General features: G+C 49.7%; 1 protein-coding gene across 1 annotated transcript in view; it reads right to left on the reverse strand.

Moving 5' to 3' along the window:
- CELA1 (chymotrypsin like elastase 1) overlaps window positions 1-26,179 on the reverse strand; it is a 62,394-nt gene that overhangs the window by 36,028 nt on the left and 187 nt on the right. The window contains exons 2-7 of the mRNA XM_069652821.1: window positions 21,473-21,561; window positions 19,290-19,390; window positions 17,736-17,861; window positions 16,498-16,634; window positions 15,666-15,811; window positions 15,216-15,365 (exon numbers count right to left, since the gene is read on the reverse strand). Of these exons, the coding sequence (XP_069508922.1) occupies window positions 15,216-15,365; window positions 15,666-15,811; window positions 16,498-16,634; window positions 17,736-17,861; window positions 19,290-19,390; window positions 21,473-21,561 (749 nt within the window). The remainder of the gene's footprint in view (window positions 1-15,215; window positions 15,366-15,665; window positions 15,812-16,497; window positions 16,635-17,735; window positions 17,862-19,289; window positions 19,391-21,472; window positions 21,562-26,179) is intronic.

Genomic DNA, 26,179 nt, shown 5'->3' on the forward strand with positions numbered 1-26,179 from the left:
CCAACACCTGAGGTGGGGAAACCTTACAGAGAGATGTCCTTCGACACCTGAGGTGGGGAAACCTTACAGAAAGCTGTCCTCCGACACCCGATGTGCAAACCTTACAGAAATCTGTCCTCCAACACCCGAGATGGGGAAACCTTACAGAGAGATGTCCTCCGACACTCGAGGTGGGGAAACCTTGCAGAGAGCTATCCTCCAAAACCCAAGGTGGGGAAACCTTACAGAGAGATGTCCTTCAACACCCGAGGTGGGGAAACCTTATAGAGAGATGTCCTTCGACACCTCAGGTGGGGAAACCTTACAGAGAGATGTCCTCCAACACCCGAGGTGCGGAAAACTTACAGAGAGATGTCCTCCAACACCTGAGGTGGGGAAACCTTACAGAGAGATGTCCTTCGACACCTGAGGTGGGGAAACCTTACAGAAAGCTGTCCTCCGACACCCGATGTGCAAACCTTACAGAAATCTGTCCTCCAACACCCGAGATGGGGAAACCTTACAGAGAGATGTCCTCCGATACCCGATGTGGAACCTTAAAGAGAGCTGTCCTCCGACACCCGAGGTGAGGAAACCTTGCAGAGAGCTATCCTCCAACACCCGAGATGGGGAAACCTTACAGAGAGCTGTCCTCCGACACCCGATATGCAAACCTTACAGAGAGCTGTCCTCCAGCACCCGAGGTGGGGAAACCTTACAGAGAGCTGTCCTTCGACAACCAATGTGGAAACCTTACAGAGAGCTGTCCTCCAGCACCCAAGGTGGGGATACTTTACAGAGAGCTGTCCTTCGACACCCGAGCTGGGGAAACCTTACAGAAAGCTGTCCTCCGACACTCGAGGTGGGGAAACCTTGCAGAGAGCTATCCTCCAAAACCCAAGGTGGGGAAACCTTACAGAGAGATGTCCTTCAACACCCGAGCTGGGGAAACCTTACAGAGAGATGTCCTCCAACACCCGAGGTGGGGAAACCTTACAGGGAGATGTCCTCCAACTCCCGAGGTGGGGAACCTTACAGAGAGATGTCCTTCGACACCCGAGGTTGGGAAACCTTACAGAAAGCTGTCCCCGAAGTGCAAACCTTACAGGGAGCTGTCCTCCAACACCCGAGGTGGGGAAACCTTACAGAGAGATGTCCTTCGACACCCGAGGTGGGGAAACCTTACAGAAAGCTGTCCTCTGAAACCCGATGTGCAAACCTTACAGAAAGCTGTCCTCCAACACCCGAGATGGGGAAACCTTACAGAGAGATGTCCTCCGACACCTGATGTGGAAACCTTACAGAGAGCTGTCCTCCGACACCCGAGGTGGGGGAAACCTTGCAGAGAGCTGTCCTCTGACACCCGATGTGGGGGAACCTTGCAGAGAGCTGTCCTCCGGCACCCGAGGTGGGGAAACCTTACAGAGAGCTGTCCTTCTAAACCCGATGTGGGGAAACCTTACAGAGGATGTCCTTCAGCACCCGAGGTGAGGAAACCTTACAGAGAGCTGTCCTTTGACACCCGAGCTGGGGAAACCTTACAGAAAGCTGTCCTCTGACACCAGCGGTGGGGAAACCTTGCAGAGAGCTATCCTCCAAAACCAAAGGTGCGGAAAGCTTACAGAGAGATGTCCTTCGACACCCGAGCTGGGGAAACCTTACAGAGAGATGTCCTCCAACACCTGAGGTGGGGAAACCTTACAGAGAGATGTCCTCCAACACCCGAGGTGGGGAAACCTTACAGAGAGATGTCCTTTGACACCCGAAGTTGGAAAACCTTACAGAAATCTGTCCTCCAACACCCGATGTGCAAACCTTACAGAGAGCTGTCCTCCAACACCGGAGGTGGGGAAACCTTACAGAGAGATGTCCTTCGACACCTGAGGTGGGGAAACCTTACAGAGAGCTGTCCTCCGACACCGGAGGTGGGGATACCTTGCAGAAAGCTATCCTCCAACACCCAAGGTGGGGAAACCTTACAGAGAGATGTCCTCCGACTCCCGATATGGAAACCTTAAAGAGAGCTGTCCTCCGACACCCGAGGTGGGGAAACCTTGCAGAGAGCTATCCTCCAACACCCGAGTTGGGGAAACCTTACAGAGAGATGTCCTCCAACACCCGAGGTGGGGAAACCTTACAGAGAGATGTCCTCCGACACCCGATGTGGAAACCTTACAGAGAGCTGTCCTCCGACAACCGAGGTGGGAAAACCTTACAGAGAGCTGTCCTTCTAAACCTGAGGTGCGGAAACCTTGCAGAGAGTTATCCTCCGACAGCCGGTGTGGGGAAACCTTACAGAGAGATGTCCTCCAACACCCGAGGTGGGGAAATCTTACAGAGAGATGTCCTTCGACACCCGAGGTGGGAAAACCTTACAGAAAGCTGTCCTCTGAAACCCGATGTGCAAACCTTACAGAAAGCTGTCCTCCAACACCCGAGATGGGGAAACCTTACAGAGAGATGTCCTCCGACACCCGATGTGGAAACCTTACAGAGAGCTGTCCTCCGACACCCGAGGTGGGGGAAACCTTGCAGAGAGCTGTCCTCTGACACCCGATGTGGGGGAACCTTGCAGAGAGCTGTCCTCCGGCACCCGAGGTGGGGAAACCTTACAGAGAGCTGTCCTTCTAAACCCGATGTGGGGAAACCTTACAGAGGATGTCCTTCAGCACCCGAGGTGAGGAAACCTTACAGAGAGCTGTCCTTTGACACCCGAGCTGGGGAAACCTTACAGAAAGCTGTCCTCTGACACCAGCGGTGGGGAAACCTTGCAGAGAGCTATCCTCCAAAACCCAAGGTGCGGAAAGCTTACAGAGAGATGTCCTTCGACACCCGAGTTGGGGAAACCTTACAGAGAGATGTCCTCCAACACCTGAGGTGGGGAAACCTTACAGAGAGATGTCCTCCAACACCCGAGGTGGGGAAACCTTACAGAGAGATGTCCTTTGACACCCGAAGTTGGAAAACCTTACAGAAATCTGTCCTCCAACACCCGATGTGCAAACCTTACAGAGAGCTGTCCTCCAACACCGGAGGTGGGGAAACCTTACAGAGAGATGTCCTTCGACACCTGAGGTGGGGAAACCTTACAGAGAGCTGTCCTCCGACACCGGAGGTGGGGAAACCTTGCAGAAAGCTATCCTCCAACACCCGAGGTGGGGAAACCTTACAGAGAGATGTCCTCCGACACCCGATATGGAAACCTTAAAGAGAGCTGTCCTCCGACACCCGAGGTGGGGAAACCTTGCAGAGAGCTATCCTCCAACACCCGAGTTGGGGAAACCTTACAGAGAGATGTCCTCCAACACCCGAGTTGGGGAAACCTTACAGAGAGATGTCCTCCAACACCCGAGGTGGGGAAACCTTACAGAGAGCTGTCCTCCGACAACCGAGGTGGGAAAACCTTACAGAGAGCTGTCCTTCTAAACCTGAGGTGCGGAAACCTTGCAGAGAGTTATCCTCCGACAGCCGGTGTGGGGAAACCTTACAGAGAGATGTCCTCCAACACCCGAGGTGGGGAAATCTTACAGAGAGCTGTCCTTCGACACCCGAGCTGGGGAAACCTTACAGAAAGCTGTCCTCGAACACCCGAGGTGGGGAACCCTTGCAGAGAGCTATCCTCCAAAACCCAAGGTGGGGAAACCTTAAAGAGAGATGTTCTTCGACACCTGAGCTGGGGAAACCTTACAAAGAGATGTCCTCCAACACCCGAGGTGGGGAAACCTTACAGAGAGATGTCATCCAACACCCAAGGTGGGGAAACCTTACAGAAAGCTGTCCTCCGACACCCGATGTGCAAACCTTACAGAGAGCTGTCCTCCAACAGCCAAGGTGGGGAAACCTTACAGAGAGATGTCCTCCAACACCCAAGGTGGATAAACCTTACAGAGAGATGTCCTTCGACACCCGAAGTTGGGAAACCTTACAGAAAGCTGTCCTAGAACACCCGATGTGCAAACCTTACAGAGAGCTGTCCTCCAATACCCGAGGTGGGGAAACCTTACAGAGAGATGTCCTTCGACACCCGAGCTGGGGAAACCTTACAGAAAGCTGTCCTCCGACACCCGAGGTGGGGAACCCTTGCAGAGACCTATCCTCCAAAACCCAAGGTTGGGAAACCTTAAAGAGAGATGTCCTTCGACACCAGAGCTGGGGAAACCTTACAGAGAGATGTCCTCTAACACCCGAGGTGGGGAAACCTTACAGAGAGATGTCATCCAACACCCGAGGTGGGGAAACCTTACAGAAAGCTGTCCTCCGACACCCGATGTGCAAACCTTACAGAAAGCTGTCCTCCAACACCCGAGGTGGGGAAACCTTACAGAGAGATGTCCTTCAACACCTGAGGTGGGGAAACCTTACAGAGAGCTGTCCTCTAACACCCGAGGTGGGGAAACCTTACAGAGAGATGTCCTCCAATAACCCGAGGTGGGGAAACCTTACAGAGAGATGTCCTCCGACACCCGATGTGGAAACCTTACAGAAAGCTGTCCTCCAACACCCGTGATGGGGAAACCTTACAGAGAGCTGTCCTCCGACACCCGAGGTGGGGAAACCTTGCAGAGAGCTATCCTCCGACACCCGATATGGAAACCTTACAGAGAGCTGTCCTCCGACACCCGAGGTGGGGAAACCTTGCAGAGAGCTATCCTCCAACACCCGAGGTGGGGGAACCTTACAGAGAGCTGCCCTCCCACACCCAATATGCAAACCTTACAGAGAGCTGTCCTCCAACACCCGAGATTGGGAAACATTACAGAGAGATCTCCTCCAACACCAGATGTGGAAACCTTACAGAGAGTTGTCCTCCAACACCCGAGGTGGGGAAACCTTGCAGAGAGCTATCCTCCAACACCCGAGGTGGGGAAACCTTACAGAGGGCTGTCCTCCGACACCCGATGTGGGGAAACCTTACAGAGAGATGTCCTCCAACACCCGAGGTGGGGAAACCTTACAGAGAGCTGTCCTTCGACACCCAAGCTGAGGAAACCTTACAGAAAGCTGTCTTCCGACACCCGAGGTGGGGAACCCTTGCAGAGGGCTATCCTCCAAAACCCAAGGTGGGGAAACCTTACAGAGAGATGTCGTTCGACACCCAAGCTGGGGAAACCTTACAGAGAGATGTCCTCCAACACCCGAGGTGGGGAAACCTTACAGAGAGATGTTATCCAACACCCGAGGTGGGGAAACGTTACAGAAAGCTGTCCTCCGACACCCGAAGTGCAAACCTTACAGAGAGCTGTCCTCCAACACCCGAGGTGGGGAAACCTTACAGAGAGATGTCCTCCAACACCGAGGTGGGGAAACCTTACAGAGAGATGTCCTCCGACACCCGATGTGGAAACCTTACAGAGAGCTGTCCTTCGACAACCGAGATGGGAAAACCTTACAGAGAGCTGTCCTTCTAAACCTGAGGTGCGGAAACCTTGCAGAGAGTTATCCTCCGACACCTGAGGTGGGGAAATCTTACTGAGAGCTGTCTTTCTACACCCTAGGTGGGGAAACCTTACAGAGAGCTGTCCTCCAAAACCCAATGTGGAAACCTTACAGAGAGATGTCCTCCGACACCCGATGTGGAAACCTTACAGAAAGCTGTCCTCCAACACCCGTGATGGTGAAACCTTACAGAGAGCTGTCCTCCGACACCCGAGGTGGGGAAACCTTGCAGAGAGCTATCCTCCAACACCCGAGGTGGGGAAACCTTACAGAGAGATGTCCTCAGACACCCGATATGCAAACCTTACAGAGAGCTGTCCCCCAACTCCCGAGATGGGGAAACATTACAGAGAGATCTCCTCCAACACCCGATGTGGAAACCTTACAGACAGCTGTCCTCCGACACCCGAGGTGGGGAAACCTTACAGAGAGCTGTCCTTTGACACCCAAGCTGGGGAAACCTTACAGAAAGCTGTCCTCCGACACCCAAGGTGGAGAACCCTTGCAGAGAGCCATCCTCCAAAACCCAAGGTGGGGAAACCTTACAGAGAGATGTCCTTCGACACCCGAGGTGGGGAAACCTTACAGAGAGATGTCATCCAACACCTGAGGTGGGGAAACCTTACAGAAAGCTGTCCTCCGACACCCAATGTGCAAACCTTACATAGAGCTGTCCTCCATCACCCGAGGTGGGGAAACCTTACAGAGAGATGTCCTCCAACACCCGAGGTGGGGAAACCTTACAGAGAGATGTCCTCCGACAGCCGATGTGGAAACCTTACAGAGAGCTGTCCTCCGAAAACCGAGGTGGGAAAACCTTACAGAGAGCTGTCCTACTAAACCTGAGGTGCGGAAACCTTGCAGAGAGTTATCCTCCGACACCTGAGGTGGGGAAACCTTACTGAGAGCTGTCTTTCTACACCCTAGGTGGGGAAACCTTACAGAGAGCTGTCCTCCGAAACCCAATGTGGAAACCTTACAGAGAGCTGTCCTCTGACACCCAAGGTGGGGGAATCTCAGAGAGAGCAGTCCTCTGATACATGAGTTGGGGAAACCTTACAGAGAGATGTCCTCCGGCACCCGAGGTGGGGAAACCTTACAGAGAGCAGTCCTTCTAATCCCGAGATGGAGAAACCTTACAGAGAGCTATCTTTCTACACCCTAGGTGGGGAAACCTTAGAGAGAGCTGTCCTTTGACACCCAAGCCGGGGAAACCTCGCAGAAAGCTGTCCTCCGACACCCAAGGTGGGGAACCCTTGCAGAGAGCTATCCTCCAAAACCCAAGGTGGGGAAACCTTACAGAGAGATGTCCTTCGACACCCGAGCTGGGGAAACCTTACAGAGAGATGTCCTCCAACACCCGAGGTGGGGAAACCTTACAGAGAGATGTCATCCAACACCTGAGGTGGGAAAACCTTACAGAAAGCTGTCCTCCAACACCCGTGATGGGGAAACCTTACAGAGAGCTGTCCGCCGACACCCGAGGTGGGGAAACCTTGCAGAGAGCTATCCTCCAACACCCGAGGTGGGGAAACCTTACAGAGAGATGTCCTCAGACACCCGATATGCAAACCTTACAGAGAGCTGTCCTCCAACACCCGAGATGGGGAAACATTACAGAGAGATCTCCTCCAACACCCGATGTGGAAACCTTACAGAGAGCTGTCCTCCGACACCCGAGGTGGTTAAACCTTACAGAGAGCTGTCCTTTGACACCCAAGCTGGGGAAACCTTACAGAAAGCTGTCCTCCGACACCCAAGGTGGAGAACCCTTCTAGAGAGCTATCCTCCAAAACCCAAGGTGGGGAAACCTTACAGAGAGATGTCATTCGACACCCGAGTTGGGGAAACCTTACAGAGAGATGTCCTCCAACACCCGAGGTGGGGAAACCTTACAGAGAGATGTCATCCAACACCTGAGGTGGGAAAACCTTACAGAAAGCTGTCCTCCGACACCCGATGTGCAAACCTTACAGAGAGCTGTCCTCCATCACCCGAGGTGGGGAAACCTTACAGAGAGATGTCCTCCAACACCCGAGGTGGGGAAACCTTACAGAGAGATGTCCTCCGACACCCGATGTGGAAACCTTACAGAGAGCTCTCCTCCGACAACCGAGGTGGGAAAACCTTACAGAGAGCTGTCCTTCTAAACCTAAGGTGCGGAAACCTTGCAGAGAGTTATCCTCCGACACCTGAGGTGGGGAAACCTTACTGAGAGCTGTCTTTCTACACCCTAGGTGGGGAAACCTTACAGAGAGCTGTCCTCCGAAACCCAATGTGGAAACCTTACAGAGAGCTGTCCTCTGACACCCGAGGTGGGGGAATCTCAGAGAGAGCAGTCCTCTGATACATGAGTTGGGGAAACCTTACAGAGAGTTGTCCTCCAGCACCCGAGGTGGGGAAACCTTACAGAGAGCAGTCCTTCTAATCCCGAGATGGAGAAACCTTACAGAGAGCTATCTTTCTACACCCTAGGTGGGGATACCTTAGAGAGAGCTGTCCTCCGACACCTGAGGTGGGGAAACCTTACAGAGAGCTGTCCTCTGACACATGAGGTGGGGAAACCTTACAGAGATGTGTCCTCTGACACACGAGGTAGGGAAACCTTACAGAGAGCTGTCCTCCAACACCCGAGGTGGGGAACCCTTACAGAGAGCTGTCCTCCAACACCCTATGTGGAAACCTTACAGAGAGCTATCCTCTGATACCCGAGGTGGGGGAACCTTACAGAGAGCTGTCCTCCAACACCCGATGTGGAAACCTTACAGAGAGCTGTCCTCTGACACCCGTGGTGGGGGAACCTTACAGAGAGCTGTCCTCTGACACATGAGGTAGGGAAACCTTACAGACAACTGTCCTCCGGCACCCGAGGTGGGGAAACCTTACAGAGAGCTGTCCTTCTAAACCCGAGATGGGGAAACCTTACAGAGAGCTATCTTTCTACACCCGAGGTGGGGAAACTTTAAAGAGAGCTGTCCTCTGACACACGAGGTGGGGAAGCCGTACAGAGAGCTGTCCTCCAACACCCGAGGTGGAGAAACCTTACAGAGAGCTGTGGTCTGACACCCGATGTGGAAACCTTACAGAGAGCTGTGGTCTGACACCCGAGGTGGGAAACCTTACAGAGAGATGTCCTCCGACACCCGATGTTGGGAAACCTTACAGAGAGCTGTGGTCTTACACCCGATGTGGAAACCTTACAGAGAGCTGTCCTCCGACACCCGATGTGGAAACCTTGCAGAGAGCTGTCCTCTGACACCCGAGGTGGGGGAACCTTACAGATAGCTGTCCTCTGACACACAAGATGGGGAAACCTTACAGAGAGCTGTCCTTCTACACACGAGATGGGGAAACCATAAAGAGAGCTGTCCTTCTACCCCCAAGGTGGGAGAAACCCTACAAAGAGCTGTCTTTCTACACACGAGGTGGGGAAACCTTACAGAGAGCTGTCCTCTTTCATCCAAGATGGGGTAAACCCTACAGAGAACTATCCCTTCTTCAGCTGAGGTGGCGGGAAACCCTACAGAGAGCTGTGTATTCCCACACCAAAGATGCGCGTAAGTGCTTTCTAACACCAAAACGTCTCTTTGTTTGTTTTGTTTTATTCGTATTCATATAGCGCACAACAGCCCGAGGACATGGTGGCACTTGTTACAGTACAAAGCTTAGTTACTTAGTTACATGGTCATCAGCAATATATATAGAGGTTGCAATATAGTTACATAGTCATTAGCAGTATATATAGACAGGTTACAATACAGTTATATTACATTTGTGTCATATTACAATATACATGGCAGAAGTAGAGGAGGCGGTCCTCCACTTGCTAGTTGAGGAGAGTGGTCTCTGATCAGCAAATCAGAGAAATGCAATGGCTCTTCAATGCTGAACTGCCCTAAGAAGCACATGCATTATGTGAAGAAAGTCCATCCTCAGGAACCGCCTCCCCAAGCATGAGATACATTCTAGAGCATCCAGCAACTCTATGATCTCTGCATATAACATCACATCTATCCTCTCTTCCCTTCTGAGAATGCCACTTCCAGCACCATGGCATAGAGCACCATATACCATTCTGAATTCTGCCCATTGGGGTTTATGCTCAATACAATGTGCAACTAAAGGTCCACAATAACCAGCATAATATTGTTGGAAAGGACTGTTTTATTTGGCATTTTCATCGTGCAGCCATTTTTTGAGCTTTTTAATACCTGGAGCTGCGTTGCTATTTTGAAAGCACTCGTTTTTTCCTCCTATTGCTGCTTATTTGACTGTTTTTGGCCCTTCCAAGATGGCTGCTGTGGTTTTCTTTGTTGTGTAGACAGGGTGTGCTGAATCACCTCTCCCTGTGTTGCACTCCCATTGGTTGCTGAGTGTTTTCTTCCATCCAATCAGGGACCGCAGGCTTCGGCCGGCCCTCTCAGCAAAGGCCCACTTCCAAGGCCCCTGTCTGCTCCCTGTCCGCTTCCAGAACGCTAATTGGGGTCCTCCCTGCACCTTAACCACAATGATGCGGCCACCTCTCTCCTCTAAGAAATCCGGACTGCCTTGACTTTGCCACCTCCAGAACTATGGGTTAGTTCCCTCCTTATGAACTCACTTGTACTGCCTTTGACTATCACTGTTCTTTCTGCCTGTTGCTCCCATGTTGTCATCTTGCTGCGCAGTGCTTCCTAAACCCTTTGCCAACATCCGATTCCAAGATTGAAAAAGTCAAATCTTGCTCTTTTTGCTTTGCTCTTAAAAGTCAAATCTTGCTGTTTTTGCTTCGCTCTTAAAAGTCAAATCTTACTGTTTTTGCTTTGCTCTTAAAAGTCAAATCTTGCTGTTTCTGCTTTGTGCTAAAAAGTCAAATCTTGCTGTTTTTGCTTTGCTCTTAAAAGCCAAATCTTGTGTTTCTGCTTTGTGCTAAAAAGTCAAATCTTGCTGTTTCTGCTTTGTGCTAAAAAGTCAAATGTTGCTGTTTTTGCTTTGCTCTTAAAAGTCAAATCTTCCTGATTTTGCTTTGCTCTTAAAAGTCAAATCTTGCTGTTTTTGCTTTGCTCTTAAAAGTCAAATCTTGCTGTTTCTGCTTTGTGCTAAAAAGTCAAATCTTGCTGTTTTTGCTTTGCTCTTAAAAGTCAAATCTTGCTGTTTCTGCTTTGCTCTTAAAAGTCAAATCTTGCTGTTTTTGCTTTGCTCTTAAAAGTCAAATCTTGCTGTTTTTGCTTTGTGCTAAAAAGTCATATCTTGATGCCCAGTGCGAAATTCTCTGTATTTTGCTTGTATACTGTTTCTCTGTTTCTTCTCTGTAACTTGCCAGCCCAGTGACCTCACCACTCTCTTTTGTCTCACACCTACCTACCTTAGCCTCCCCCAGTATCTCCATCCTCTCCTTACTTCCACCCCAATGGTGCTTTCTGTTTCTCCTATCTTCTCCAACTGCTTCTCCATTGACTATCCTTCCCTTCTCACTAAGTCTGGTAGGAAGAAGTTCAAAAAGGATATCTTGGCCTCTAATCCTGGTCTTCCTATCGCCGACACCTACTACAATGCTTCCGCCAGACAGACCCTTACCGATATCCTCTTTGTCGTTCCTTCGCCAGATCTATGGACTCCTCATATGGTCTCTGTGCTCTGCCCTATCTCCTCCTCTCTCATTAATGGTGGCACTCGCTGGGAAGTTCTCATGGCTTCCTTCGACTCCTCTAAAGTCATCATTAATGTCTACCTAAATGGCACTGTCATGGTCGAACGCCCTCAGGCCAATCTCCTCCTCTTTGATAGGCGCTTCCCTCGCCTCATCAATTTCCTCTCATCTCCTGCTGTCCCCTCCTCTCCCCCCTTGGCTACCTTGCCCTCTCTCTCCTCCTCCTCCTCTGCCCCTCCTAGGGCTCTTTCTCCTCCGCAGGGCGTACCTCTGGTCTGTACCCCTCCCCGGAAGGTCTTTAAGGTTGGCAGCCTTCTTCATATTGCCACTCTAAACTCTCGCTCTGCCGTCAAACACTCCTCTGACATCTGCCACCTCCTTGAAGAACTTGACCTTGATGTCCTTGGTCTTACTGAGACATGGTTCACGGCCAGCTCTGTTACGAGCTTTGACATTCTCCTCCCTGATGGCTACAAGATCCTCTCAGCACCCAGATCCTCCCGGTTCGGTTGGGGGGTAGCCCTGATCTTTCCTGAGTGGATTCCTGCCTCTATCATTCCCACTCAGACCTACTTCTCTTTTGAATGCCTTGTCTGTAGGCTTTCTCTCTCGCCTACCCATTCTCTTACTGTGGTTACCATCACCCGGCCTCCTGGTCAAATCACCTCATTTCTCTCTGAGTGGGCAGACCTCTCCTCCTCCCTCCTGGCCTCTACCACTCAACTCCTCCTCCTCTGTGACCTAAATATCATTTAGACTCTCCTTGCTCCTCCTCTGTACTCTTCCATGACATCTGCGACTCCCTCTCCCTGTCCATCCTCCCCTCTGGCCCGACTCACTCTGCAGGGCACACACTCGATGTCTTGATCGCCTCAGACCTCCCCCTCGCCATCCTTCTGACCACTCCTCTCTCCTGGAGCGATCACTCCCTCCTCTCATCTCATCTCTCCCTCTCTTCCCCCCAAGTCAAGCCTACCCCAACACTGCCACCTACCTTCTCGGACATCCGGCCCATGAAGCGTGTGTCACTTGAGGCTTTTGCCGCCACTTTCTCTCCCCCCCTCCACCTTTGGCTGGCCCTCATCCTGATACAGCCCTGTCTCTGCTCTGCTCTTCAATTTCTGATACGCTTGATGTTCTTGCCCCTGTCATGAGGATCCGTTTGAAGTCCAAAGCCAAGTGCAATTCCTGGTATGACTTTGACCTAGCTACACTTAAACGTAAGTGTAGGGCAACTGAGAGGAAATGGAGGACTTCCTGTTCATCCTCTGACAAACTGGCCTGTCGCCTGCTACAAAGGCAATACAGACTCTCTGTCCTCACCAAGAAGAGAGTCCACATTCAAGCTCGTGTCTCTGCGGCATCTAACAACTCGGCCGAACCTTTTAAAATCTTCAAGGAGCTGGCCAACCCTGCTGCAGTCTCTACCCCTCCTGTTGTCTCACAGGCTCTTTGCAATGCCCTTGCCTCTCACTTCATTTCAAAAACCCAGGACATCCTGTCCACCCTCTCCACCCACACTCCTCCTCTTCCCTCTCCATCTGTGCTTGCTGACCCTCCTTTAGCCACCCTCCCACCATCCTTCTCGTCCTTTCCTCTTTTCACCCCTGACGAGGTTGCTAGACAAGTCCGATCTATGAAAGCCTCTTCAAAACAGGTTCATCCCTGTTCCTCTAAAACCATCAAGGACCACATTGACACCCTCGCTTCGGCCCTTGCTGATTTTTGCAACCACTCCTTTGCCTCTGGATCCTTCCCCTCCCCTCTGAAGCACTCCTTTGTGCATCCTCTTCTCAAGAAACCCACAGCAGCTGATCCTTCTTGTCCAGCTAACTATCACCCAATTTCCATTGCTCCCTTTTTTGGCAAACTCCTGGAAAAGTTGGCCATCTCTCAGCTTAACCTTCATTCCAATTCTGTTGGCTGTCTCCATGACCACCAGTCTGGCTTTAGAACTGCCAGAAGCACGGAAACTGTTCTCCTAAACATCCGTGAAGATCTGCTCACCAACCTTGACTCTAACATTCCCTCTGTCCTCATCCTCCTCGATCTCTCTTCTTCCTTCGACACGGTCAACCATACCATCCTGCTCAACCGTCTCCGTGAAAACCTGGGTATCACTGATCAGGCTCTGGCCTGGCTGACCTTTTTCCTCTCAGATCAACCCTCCCAGGTCCAACTTGGGTCCTTCCTTTCATCTATCTTCTTCTACCTGTGGTGTTCCCCAGGGGTCTAACCTCTCGCCCTGGCTTTTCAACCAATACCTGGCAACTCTCGCCCACTGCATTGCCACTTTCTGCTCAAATTTCCAGTGCTACGCTGACAATACTCAACTCATTTTCAGGCTGACCTCTGCCACCTCCTCTCCCTCTCTCATCTCTGATTGCCTAGCTGCCATTGATGATTGGTGTGCCACCAATGATCTTTGTCTGAATGCCAGCAAGACAGAGATCCTCCTCATCAGCACACCTTCACCATCCTTTCCCCTCACTCTCTGGCCGGCCTCCCTTGGCCCTCCTCATACCCCCACCTGCGAGGCTAAGAACCTCAGGGTCATCTTTCACTCCACTCTTTCTTTCTCCGCCCACATCTCTGAAGTCTCTAAAAAGTCAAATTTCTGACTGCACCTCCTCAGAGGTACTCTGCCTTTCCTCTCCTTCCCCCAGAAGCTCATGGTATCTCAAGCTCTGGTTCTCTCTAGCTTGGACTATTGTAACAGCCTCTTCCTAAATCTACCTGCCTCTACTCTCCGCCCTCTGCAACTAATCCAGAACAGGACTGCGAGACTTGTCCTTGGCCTCAAGCCCTGGGATCGTATCTCTCCAGCTCTGAAATCTCTTCACTGGCTCCCAGTGGATGCAAGGATTAAATCCAAAACCCTCTGCATTGTCCACAAGGCTTTCTGGGGCCTGGGTCCAAAATACCTTCAGCTATCCCTCCGCAAATACCTCCCCTCTCGAGCTCTTCGCTCCTCTACCTCCAACTCACTCAGGGTCAGTCGTTTTTCTAAGAAACGAGCTGGGGGTAGATCTCTGTCTTCGGCTGGGGCCTCCCTCTAGAACAGCCTCCCTGCCACTCTAAAACTTGAGGAGAACCATCTCCGGGTTCCGGAAGCACTTCAAGACCTTCCACTTTTGTTCTGCCTTCACTCCCCCTGTCCCCTGCTGATATGTTCTCTCTTGGCACCGTGCACCTGGCCACCCTCTGTCTTTTGGGCCCAGGTACCTGCTCATCCTGTCACCCTCCCGCACTGCCTCCGGGCCACCCCTTGCACTGGGGTCTGTATCTGTACCCACACAGCCCCCCCTTTTTCTTCCTGCACTTATCGGACCTACCCTGTCTGCTGCCTGAAACCTAGCACTTGCAAATTGCTGGCTGCATTATCACTGTTTGTTGCCTTTATTATTTATTTATTGTTATTTATCTGTTTCTCCTCTGCTTCGCACTTTCCACCTCCCCCCCTTCCGTGCACTTTTCCCCTCCCACCTCTCCCATGCACTTGCGCGTTCTCAATGTCACTGGGCCTAGTAAGATCGCTGTTTTGTTCTCCCCTGTTCCCCTCCCTTGCCTTGTCGCGCTGTGAAACACTTGTGTACGAGCGCAATAGAAATAAAATATCAATCAATCAATCAATCAAACCGTGAGAGTTTGAAGAGTAACTTCAAGTTCAGGTTTTACAAAAATAAAATCTACTGCATAAATAAGCTAGAGAATCATGAGGAAAACGGTTCCAGGGATTGATTTAATGCTTTAGGCCCATCGGCAACAGAGGAAGTGCCCTGAAGATGCATCCTAGAGCCTTTAGGTGCAATAACAAAACGTCAATGATTGAATAAGTATAATAGTATTTCAGGACTGATGAAGGAAAGAATGCTAGCTTAGTTCTTTAAGTTTAATTTATTTTCTGGTTTGGGTTTTGTGAAGAGGGAGTGAAGTGGTGCAATACGAACACACATGATTCCAAGTGTACCAACTGTAGGTCAAGGTGGTAGTTTCCTATGATACCTTCTCAACAGTAGACTGTACCATGCAATCAACGCATATTTTAGGTGGTTTCTATTTCATTAGCTACAAAAGCCTAAAAACGATAATCACTTTTTATGAACGTTTTTTAATCATTGAATGATTCCTTGACTAGTTCAATGTGGCGCCATGTTTGCCTGGTACTTACATTGTCCATCCAGGAAATGTAGGCGGACACCCTGGTGAACACAGTTGGCTTCAAGTACGTGTTGCAGCCACTGGAAGACACGAAGCTGGTCACTCCGTGGACGTAGTATGTCCCGCTGACGGCACAGTGAAGCGGTCCACCAGAATCTCCCTGGAACCAAGCACATGGACAACATGATTGGCTACGGTGAGATACAAAAGGGCATATCGGTTATATCTGCAGGGCACATGCTGATAGACTTTCAGTCAACAGCAGTAGACACTCAGATCAGTGCAGTCGTGCCGCAAAGACCCACTGAATTTTGATTTGGGGTCTGTGTAATGGTTTGACAAATATGGACAGATTCGGAAATGTGGACATGAGACAATCCGGGTTTTGCAAGCAACCACATTTCCCTGTGAGACTTCTAGAGTAGGAGAGCCACTCTACATGGCAGCACACAGTACTGACCTGACACCCGGAGCGCACTCCGTCTCCTCCGGCGCACACCATGGTGCTCTTGACAGTGGATCCCCAGTAGGAAGATGATGAGCATGTCCTGTGATCCACCACAGGAAGGGGTGCCTGCTGAAGAGTGGCCGACACTTGCCCGTTGCCTGCAGAAGCAAACAGAGTTAGGCGGCCTGTGCTTGCTTGTTTATTTACTCAGATCAAGATGTCTGCCTCTTTTAGTTGGTGGTCTTTTACAATAGGAGTGCGCATTCCGTGGGATCTGGAAATCATGAATGGTGGGCTCCACAAAGAATCACTACCATTTGCTCTGCACACCGGGCATGTTTGATGCTCCCTCCTGGGCATCTACTGGGAACACCAAATCCACATCTAAAATCTCCCAAGTGCCTAGAGCTGTGCAGCAGGCAGTGTGCATTATGCCCTATACATCTTACTAATATCACATTTCCTGGCAAAGTGTTCATGCAAGACCAATGTTTTCTCTCAGACTTCTCTGAAGCAGCTTCAAGCTAGCATATTTGTCCAAATAAGAAACAAGCAACATACACTAGCTGACTGTGGTGTACCATACACTGAGATAGCAGATCCTGTGACGTGTCTATTTCTACTTTTAACAGCTGTGCAATCCTTACTTCAAACAATGCTCTGTTTCTGTTTTCAGCCGTGCTGCAATGTATACTTTAGACTGTGCTGCCATCTGGTGGTTGAAGTGTATGCTTACAGACGATTTCTGCAGACATCCACCGTCTTTTATACATATGGAGGCATTCCCTGCAGGGCTCTTGGCATGTGATACCCATGTGTTTAGCAAGTAGCCAGATACACTCACTTCTTGTCATGCCCCAGCCAGTAATGGTGCAAGGATAGTTGTTAGACAGGACCTGTCCATCTGGGGGCAGCCGCCCAAGCTGCACATAGCTGTTCAGACCAGCATTGCTGGACAGTTTCAGGAGAGCGATATCATAGCTGGAAAAGATTGGAAGAGTCAGAATTAAGAGGCCAGGTCATCAAAAAGAGTCACAAAGGGACTTTTTATGGCTCTGCTAAAGAAGTCATGTCCAGCCATGCATCCAATCACCCAATCATCTATAAGCAAAGGTGGTTCATGCACAACATTGGAAAGGGGCCCTCAGCTGGTAAACTGACCCTATGAACAATGCAATTAATTTCCATTGACTTTATCCTTCCTCTGGAGGGAAAGAGAAAAGCAAGCATTATGAAAATATTTGGGCTATTTTTCACTAACCGCTTCCTTTTTTAAATTAATCTAGACCATGTAGAGGTCTTCCAAATGGAGAATGTGTTTTGCATTATTCATCATTCATCCATTGTAGACCTTATTCACATTGTGCAAAATGTGCTTGTGTTTGCTTTATTTGCAGTTTTTCACAACGTATTTCTTCTTTCCTACTGCCCGTAAACTGTTAAAACTCAATAAATGTACACATTCTCGTAGGAAGATATTTCAAGGCTCACTCACTGACTGAGTCCGGCCACTCTGAAAGCAGTCTCCCTCATGCCCTTCCTCAGGGGCCCTGTAGGCCTTACTAGAGCCTAAAACTAGACATGATCATTTGTCCATAAAAATGTAACTTTTTTCCCATTGAACAGAACTATGGCAGCTCCCAGCCCCCCCTCTGCGCTGGGATCTCTTCCCGTGAGCTGATCGCGAACATTCCTACCCCTCTGTGGACTACTCTGGCATGTCCGGAGGCGTTGCTGGGGGGGGGCGGGGGGTCGCTGAAGGGCCTAGCCACACCCCTGTGCATGCCCCTATGACGTGCCAATGGTGGGTGAATAGAATGGGGTGCATAAACCCTCATTGTTTTGGGAACGATGACTGTAAGTGCACTTTTTTCAGTTTGATGGTAGATTTCTAAACCCCAACGCTGGGATTGAAGTGGAGGAGAGGAAAGACGCCAGCTAGGGGTTTGCATTGGGAGAGAGAGGGAAAAGGGTGAGAACGAGGTGGGTGGTGGGGACACAAGTCAGCACTACTTTTCGGTACACTTTGACCAATGAAATACAGACTGTAGTGCACAGATGTGTGGAGGAGCTGCTCCTTACCCGGCAGCCACGTTGTTTTTGTTCCAGTTCCCGTGCCTCACGATCTTGGAGACGGAGATGTACTGCTCGGTGCCTTCGTGCACCTGGATATTGTGGTCGCCCAGCACCACCCGGAAGTTGAGGTTACTGTGGAGAAGCAAAAACAAGCGATAGGGCGTAAGAACCGGCCCTGTTGAGAGACACTGACCCATGTTTGAAGTCACCTAAGCCATGAAGCACTTGCCAGCATCAATGGCGAGGGCCACAATCCTCCCCTGGGGCTCCATTTATGATGGACACAAAAATAAAGCTACACTTAAGCACCTTTACATAACATGTTTCTGTAAAGATGATTTTTTTAAGTACTTTAAAAAATGAAATATTGTCATGTTGGCTTATTATGTGATTGGTGAACTTTCCAAGCCAGGTTTACAATACAGGGTATCTATCATTTTAGTTCTTGAAAATGCAAAGTATGCAAACAGTTCAATCTTGCTGTACAGTATGCCAAGAACTGGGAAGCAATGTGGTCAAGTTCCAAAAGTGAAGACTGTGCCAAAATCCCTGAATCAACACTTAATCAAAGTGTGTTATCTTGGGTAACTTTTAATCTCATGGTGCAAAACCTGTCAACATTTCCAGTCCATAAATATTTTAAAAATGTGTAAGTGATTTAAGTTCTTTGGTTAAGCTGATCAAAAAACATCACTCGTGGTTCAACTGTATATGCATGTATTTACTTCTAATATAATGATAGTGACCAATCACTCATATAGTGGCCCCCCCCAAAATAATGTTTTTCTTCGCTCACTCATAGCAACGTAACTTCAGAACCACGGCCCTCATCTAATCTCAGTCTATATTTGGATATGTTCACTGGCCTCTTAACTTCACATATGCATACTCTAAACTATATCCTGGCATGTGTACATTCCTGGTTGCTTCCAATGTGTCGGTGTGTGCATTCTGTGAGGCTGCTAATCTGAGTTCTGTATCTATGCTGGGGCGTGTGTACCTTTTTCATATGGCTACACACCTGTGTCCTGCATCCATATGACAGCTGCCATTGTTAAAATGCTTTTTGACACACGTACCCACACAGCGGGCTGCCAATGATGCCCTTGAAATGCCACTTGCTTGTTATTCTGAGTCAAGCACAGATTAAGGGAGTAAAGAGCCTCTAAGGGACTTCCATGCTGATTTTGATCTCTGCCAAGGAAGCTTATGAAGCTCTGGGTTGCCATTGGGTGATGGGGTGGGGGCCGTGTCCCCAGTATCTGGGGATCATTCATTTCTTTGGTTGGGGGCATGGAGCACGTTTTTCTATTCACAACCCCCTCAAAATCCGTTAAAATGGCTCTGTGAGGCTGGGCCCTGGACTGGATGTCAGGGCAGCTCTGAGTCTGTAAACATATTACCTGGTGACATGAAGCAACTGGCCCACCCAGAGCCCACCACAGTCTAATGGACCTTGAAACACTTGTGTATGGGCGAGTTATAAATGCCATATCATATCATACACATATCATACATGAGGATGCAGGTGCTGACCACACCCTCAGTGCCCCTGGTTACCTGTCCACGCAGTGAGCAGCTGTCATCACCCAGTTGTGCTTGATCAGGGTTCCACCACAGGTATGGTACCAGTTGCCCCCAGTGTTGTACTGGAGCGAGATCTAAGTGGAAAAAAACAGAAATTGGCCAACGACACTAGACACTGCTGTGAAGAGATGCACACAGACACACTTTCAGACACACACATACACACACACACACACTTTCACACACACTATATGCAGGACCATTATTAAACTCCCTCTCCCCTAGCCCCCCTCCCTCCCCCTTTCTCACCTTTGCCAAAGGCCGGGCAGAGCTAAAACAGCCTTCCCAATCCTAACTTCTCTTACCACTCAGATGCAGCATGCCACAGATATCCAAACCAAACCTCTATCAGAACCACCATCAAACACCTGCCTGGCAGTCAATTACCAGGAGTGACAAAGAAATGTGTTGTGCCTTTAGTACTGCAAAATGTAATTTCATTCTTACCGTAATAGGATTGTGATATTAACTAAAGATCCCCTGCATTCATTTCGGTAAAAGGTTCTTTTGTCATGTTATTTATTTATTTTGGGTTCTTGTAGGGCGCTGAGGCAATCAGACGGTCACTTCAGAGTGTGTGATCCCAGGGGGACGTCCGGGGGTGGCGAGGATTGTTAGAAGGCTTGAGAGAAGAGCAAAGTCTTGAGGGTGCATCCGAATTGACCGTGATTGTGCTCCTGCCGGAGGTTGGAGGGAAGAGAGAGAGTGCCAGGCAGGGATCGAGGACTGCAAAATGGCGGCCCCCGAAACGTTGTTTACAGAATGTCGGCGCATGTAGAAGAGCTGAGTCAGACGATTTGACATTTCTTGGAGGCTGGGAGGGTTTGACTCGTTTTTAAGGTCGTGGGGCTGTTGGGTGAGGAGGATCGTTTGTGTTATGCAGGGCAGTTTGAACTTCGGGACACAATGTGCAGCCGCCACAGGAGATATGTGGTCCTGAGGCCTTTTATTAATTTATTTGCATTTACTTATTGTTTTGGAAAGCGTCAACCATGAACACAGTCACTCCTTAGCGCCTCAAAAATAAGAAAGGGCAAAAGGGAAGTGGGGGCCGGTGGGTCTGATCATTCACAGACTTGCAACAATGCAGTCCAGTTAAGTGCAGGGGAGGGAACAGGAAAAGTGGGATCCTCCCAAGAAAGAATAAGGAATAAGCAATCGCTAGAGGGGTGGCAGGGCAGCCTGATCATGAGTGCTCCAGCCCTGTGGGCATGTTAGGGGCCCAGGGCGGGGGAATGCCGGCATGCGCGCAGCGCATAGAAACAGACACCAGGGGCCAGATTACAGAAGCTTTGCACTGGTGCAAGTGCAAAGTTGCACGGTATTAGCACTAAGGAAAAGTTTGTCCTATTTCTGAAAACACGTGTAAATATTAGAAAACTATTGCACCATGACAAGTGCAGCCTGGCATGGTATAAGCATCAAGGCACAAATTGCCCGAGTGCAAAAAAAGATACATTGTCAATGCATTTTTGCACCAGGGCAAAGTGTGCCCTAGTTCTAATACCATTCTGTATTAGCACTAGGGAAAACTTTGTCCTGGTGCAGAAATATAGTGAAAATGTATAGTTTTTTGCACCAAGGCATTTTTACCCTACTGCTTATGACATGCCAAAATGCACTAGTCATGGTGCAATGGTTTTCGAATATTTGCAAATGTTTTTTGCAAACGGTGCCCTAGTGTTAATACTGTGCAAACTGTGCACTTGCGCCAGTGCAATTCTTCAGTAATCTGGACCCAACCAGCTTGGGTATTAGCTTGCGACTGCCGTCTCCGGCGGAGCGCATTGTCACTATGTTTATTAGCCACGCCCACTCTAACCTGGTGACGTGGTCCAGGATACAAAAGCAGGAGGCCCCCATGTATTGCAACCATCCTGTGCAGTGTGTACATATAACACAAGTGTCTGGCATGGAAAGCCAGGCTGGGCAATGTAAACATGCATGGCACTGTGAATTGGGCGCAAGCCCCACATTCCATTCTGCTGATGTGAGAACTGCAGAGATATCAGCATGTTTAGCTGTACACATATCACACATACCTGACAGTGTGGCATGGACAGAACACACACCTACCCTACAGTAAGCAGTCGTTCACTCTGCTCACTCTGAAGCTGCACAGGGGACAGGGTTGGTAGGCATGAGGACCCACTTACCTGGGTGGGCCAAGAGTTCTTCTTGGCCTCAGTGCCTCCCACCACACGAACACTGACATTATCCTCAAAGTTGGCTTCGAAGCAGTGTCCTGCAAAGACAGGAAAGGAACAGGGTATAAAGGGTGCTCCAAAATAAGCATCAGGGTAGTAGTGATACCCCTCCCTATGAGCGCTGGTCACAATCTGTATCCATCGCTATATCTGCTCCCTGTAAACATCCATGTACATATGCATGCATTGGTGCCTATATTGAGTGTACCTAGCAATGAGAGGATGCAGTGCCGGGGTGCAATAAAATGGATGGTGCACCTGAGAGGTTGGGAGGTCCTGGATAGAGAGAGGGGGTACAGAGGATTGCATGCAGGGAAACATGTCAGGGGGTGTGGGGGGGCATCCCTACTCTTGATTCATCTGTTTCTGGATCTGCAGCTCTGCTCTCGTCTAAGGTATATCCCAGTGACGGTCCCATGATTGGACCTTCCTCACTGCACCGCGGGGCCACCGGGTCTGCATCAGCAACTTCCTCCTTTGCGCCCTCTCCACCTTTCCCGCAGAACACCTTGGAAACACTTCCAGGCCTATCAGACAAGGAAGGCTCCAGAGGTGCCCTTTTCCTGAGAGACCGGATCCTTATCCAAAGCGTTCCCGCAATACCACCTCTTCCTCCTGGTGTGTCCCCATAGTCGTGTGCTGACAGCTCTCTGCAATTGTGGAGCCACTCTCTGTGGAGGGGACTATTTCTCGAAAGCCTTTTGGATCATGACACAGTGTTGGTCGGTGGTGAGGTCTACGGTAGGGTTCCTTTCCCCACATGCCATCATGCAGCACTATTGGACTACATGTGTAATGTTTAAGGTGGCATTTGGTTTAGTAAGAAAGCAGTGCTGGGGCACCTTGGCCTCCCTAGGAAGACAGCAGGGGAGCGAGACCATGCCCCCAAAAGCTGTATTCCCTGCACATGGTCATGATTCAATACTCCCGTCTATACAAGGTGAGTCTATACAAGGTGATTCCCATATAATGAGTGAATGAATGAGGAATTTGTATAGTGCACCCCTGCTGCATGAATCACCCCAGGGAGCGCCTAGGAAGGGGAAGGGCGGGTGATTGGTTGGAACACTCAGTCTTGGAGTGTCCCCTCCAAGCAGAGGTTGTGGAGGGCGTCTCACAGACGGGTTCCTTCTGGAACCTTCTGCTGGAAGCTGAATCACTCACACAGATGTCTGGGACTGGCCAGCGTCGCACCGTGCGACAGTTTCTGGGACAATCCAGGCTCTGCAATTAGCTGCCAGTCTAAACCAACGGTACCGGCCTCATTTGCGTGCACATGCACCAGTTTCCCCAATTCTTCCCAAGAAAATGGGCCCAGGTAGTAATCTAGCGGTTTGTCATGAAAAGTCGCCATTTGTTGTCAATGAATGTGGGTGCGTATTTGTGGGTGCTAGGGACTAGGTGTGTCCCAGCCCAAGCCCGCTCACATCCTAACAGCTTTTTATCAAGGTAAATGGTGAACACATGCTCGTTTTCTCCAAAATTGCACCCATGGTGGTTGTTCGTAGACACTGGTAAACCTCTTCTTGCTGGCGCTTCTGCAGGAAAAAAGCGGGTGTGCAGCAGTGAAGCCTACATAAGATGCTTTGGCATGGCAATCCCCCAAAAGGCAGGGGGGGGCACACATGCAAATATGGCCTACTCCACTCGAATTTCTTTGCATTCTGGAACGTGTAGTCCCGGATATATAATGTGGGAATCAAAGAATGTAAACAAAAAAACAGGACTAGGCTAAAATCTCTGGGATGGTATTGGTCGTGATGGCACGCATCAGAGTGGGCGTAGGTGCCACGAGGGAGCGGCAGCGCGCCTTCATTTTCAATACATTTGACACATTCTGCTCTGTCTCTCGAATCAGTGAAATGGAGAGTTGATTGCCTGTCTGCTTTTGGGACGCACCAGGGGTAGAACCCCCCCCCCAACGAATGAGTGACCGCCGCGTGACTGCAGTGCTGAGAGGAGGGCGGGGTCTGAGAATAGAGGTGAGGGCAGGAGCTAGGACTGAGGCGCCTTTGACTGATGCACTTTGCTCCATCACCCTCTTGCCTGGGAGCGCTCAGGAGCCTGCTTGCGAGTGTGGTGATAACAGTAAAACTCTGGCATTTGAATGGCTCTTGTTTTTAAACTACCGCCTAATTATGAGTTGGGATTGCATGGGATATTCACCATATTAGGGTAGATAGAAAGTACTACAGGTTATTTACCCCATGCAATATTTTCTATGCGCCCCATTCAACGAATAATCCCTGCAATCCCACTTTATAATGAGGTCGCTTTATAAAATAAGAGGATTTTAAAATGCAATCACCCGAGCCTCGTGTTGAGGGCCCACACGGTTGTGTCATTACCAGCATAGGCATAAGGAGGAACGCGAGTACTCAGCAGAGGCAAGGGATGGCGGAGGCACCCATGGTTGGATGGAGGTGCCACACACTGCTGTAAGCAGTTGCTGATGGTGCCACATGTAGAGGGTTAGAAGGGGGCCACCAGATGGGCCCCACATAAATAGAGCATCTGGCGCCACGTCAAGGGATGGGGGACGCTGACGTGAGCCCAGGGACGTCATTTGGGGGTCGCCAGGGGTCGCAACTGCGACCTCTGTGGTGTCCCTTGCGACCTCTGTGGTGTCCCTTGCGACCTCTACTAAAAAAAAAAGACTTTTTTTTTTTTTTATTTTTTTTTTTAAAGTTATGCAAGCTCCTGGGCTGTGGCTCTTTACTTCTGGGGTGGCTGGCTTTCTTGTTCAGGCCCCTTAAAAAAAAAAGACTTGAGGCACTTGTTCTTATTTTTCTTCTAACACTTTCAGCACTGACCCCAAATAAGAAAGAATAGGAATACCAAATAATGTGTCTTTCTGGAATTCTATACAGTAATTGCTGGCCTCATTAAATGTTTATTTCAGGCACACTTCAGGTGGTGAGTCACTGATTTAGTCTGTTCTTAAACGCCTCACTAAGCCTAAGCCGTTCATCCTTCTGAGGTCGATAAATGAGTACCAACACAGGTTGGGTGATATTGGGTGTATATTTTTTCTATATAAAGCGCTTAATGATGTGTTATTATTTAGCACTTACGCTTATCATTTGGTCATGGACGTCTGCTTGCATACACAGTCATTTGGTCATACGGGCCAATAAACACTGAACTTAATGACACATATGGCGATCCATTCTTGTATGAATGTACATCATATAGTGATATCATAACTATATTTTTCATAGTGTACAATGCTATGTGATGCCACTGTTTTGTCAACGGGTGAAATGTCGTGTTCCATCGCTACCCGCTATATCACTTTGGGGCGGGGTCTAATGACATCACTTCCTGTGATGTCATCAGAGGGTCAAGGGTCGGGTGATGTCACTTGCGCTACCCCTGGCATTTTGGTGAAATGACGTCCCTGCGTGAGCCCATCGTTTCTCCGCCAGGATCTCCCCAAACTAAGTCAATATCTGTATCCCGCAAGGGGAAGCCAACAGCCTTGTTGTCTTGAACAACGTTCAGCAAACACCTTACCGGGCAAGCAACAAGTCTTACGTGATTCGAGAAGCGGGCATTGACTGGCTGACAGGATTTCTGTACAAAAATGAAGAGTATCCACGGTCAGTGGATCACTCGCGTCCCCTGCTCAGACACGAGTGATCCACTGACCATGGACACTCTTCATTTTTGTACTTTGTTCATCGCAATCCAGTGCCAGTGTTGCATTACTCTCCTCTGCACCTCACTAACCCAATTAAGTGCACTTAACTTTTACTATACATAGGTGTGCATCCGTACAAACTGTTCTTATCGGATTTCTGGGCACTATTCTCGCCGTCCTGATGACATCTGCACTAGGGGTGCAGATGTGGGTTCACCAGGCAGAGAACAGTTTGCCCTGGAAAGTCTTGTGTTTCATAGTGCAATAGTGCGGAGTCCCAGTGGGTTTCTTCAGGACTCACCATTGTATTTCCCACCATAGAGAGCCCAAGACAATGCAAGCAGTGCCTCGCGCCATCACACCTGGGGCAAGAGAGGATCTCAGAGCTGATTGGCTTAGGCTATGAAAAGAACATTCTAGCGACCCCCTTTCCCGCCCCAGGGAGGCAACCTGGGAGTTCATTTAAGACGCAGAGGCCTCTTTATTGTCTCAGATAAACCAAGTCTCTATTTTTTGCGAAACAGGATCCCAAATAATCAAACAAATGGCTGCCACATATACAATCAGGTGCTTTGCATCTGCCACCCACTCAAACTCACCCCAGGCAAAGCGTGACTGTTCCAGGCTGGCAGGTGGCACCTAGTTACCACTGACATAGTCAGCAATTACCTGGCTAGGCCAAGAAAGAACCCAGGACAGATTGTCGTCATGCAGGAGGGCCATCTAGAAGCATATAGAGTGGCCCACTGCAGGATGCAGCACACGCCTATTGCAACACACATGCAAAGGACCCTCAACACAGGCTGAGCCCAGGACCTGGAAACAGGGATGGACTGGTCTGTAGGGAACTCTGGAGATTTCCTGGTAGGCCTCTGCACCCTGGGCCTCTTTTGTGAGGTCTTTCCAAATTTTACCATGGGAGAAGGGTTGGCCTTGCTGAAAATGTGTAGTATGGGGCCACTTTGAAAATTATTTCCAGGGCATCTTTTGGTTCCCAGTCCCCCATCTCTCCC

This window comes from Ambystoma mexicanum, chromosome 3q, assembly GCF_040938575.1.
Source record: "Ambystoma mexicanum isolate Mex_15411 chromosome 3q, UKY_AmexF1_1, whole genome shotgun sequence".
Taxonomy (NCBI): domain Eukaryota; kingdom Metazoa; phylum Chordata; class Amphibia; order Caudata; family Ambystomatidae; genus Ambystoma; species Ambystoma mexicanum.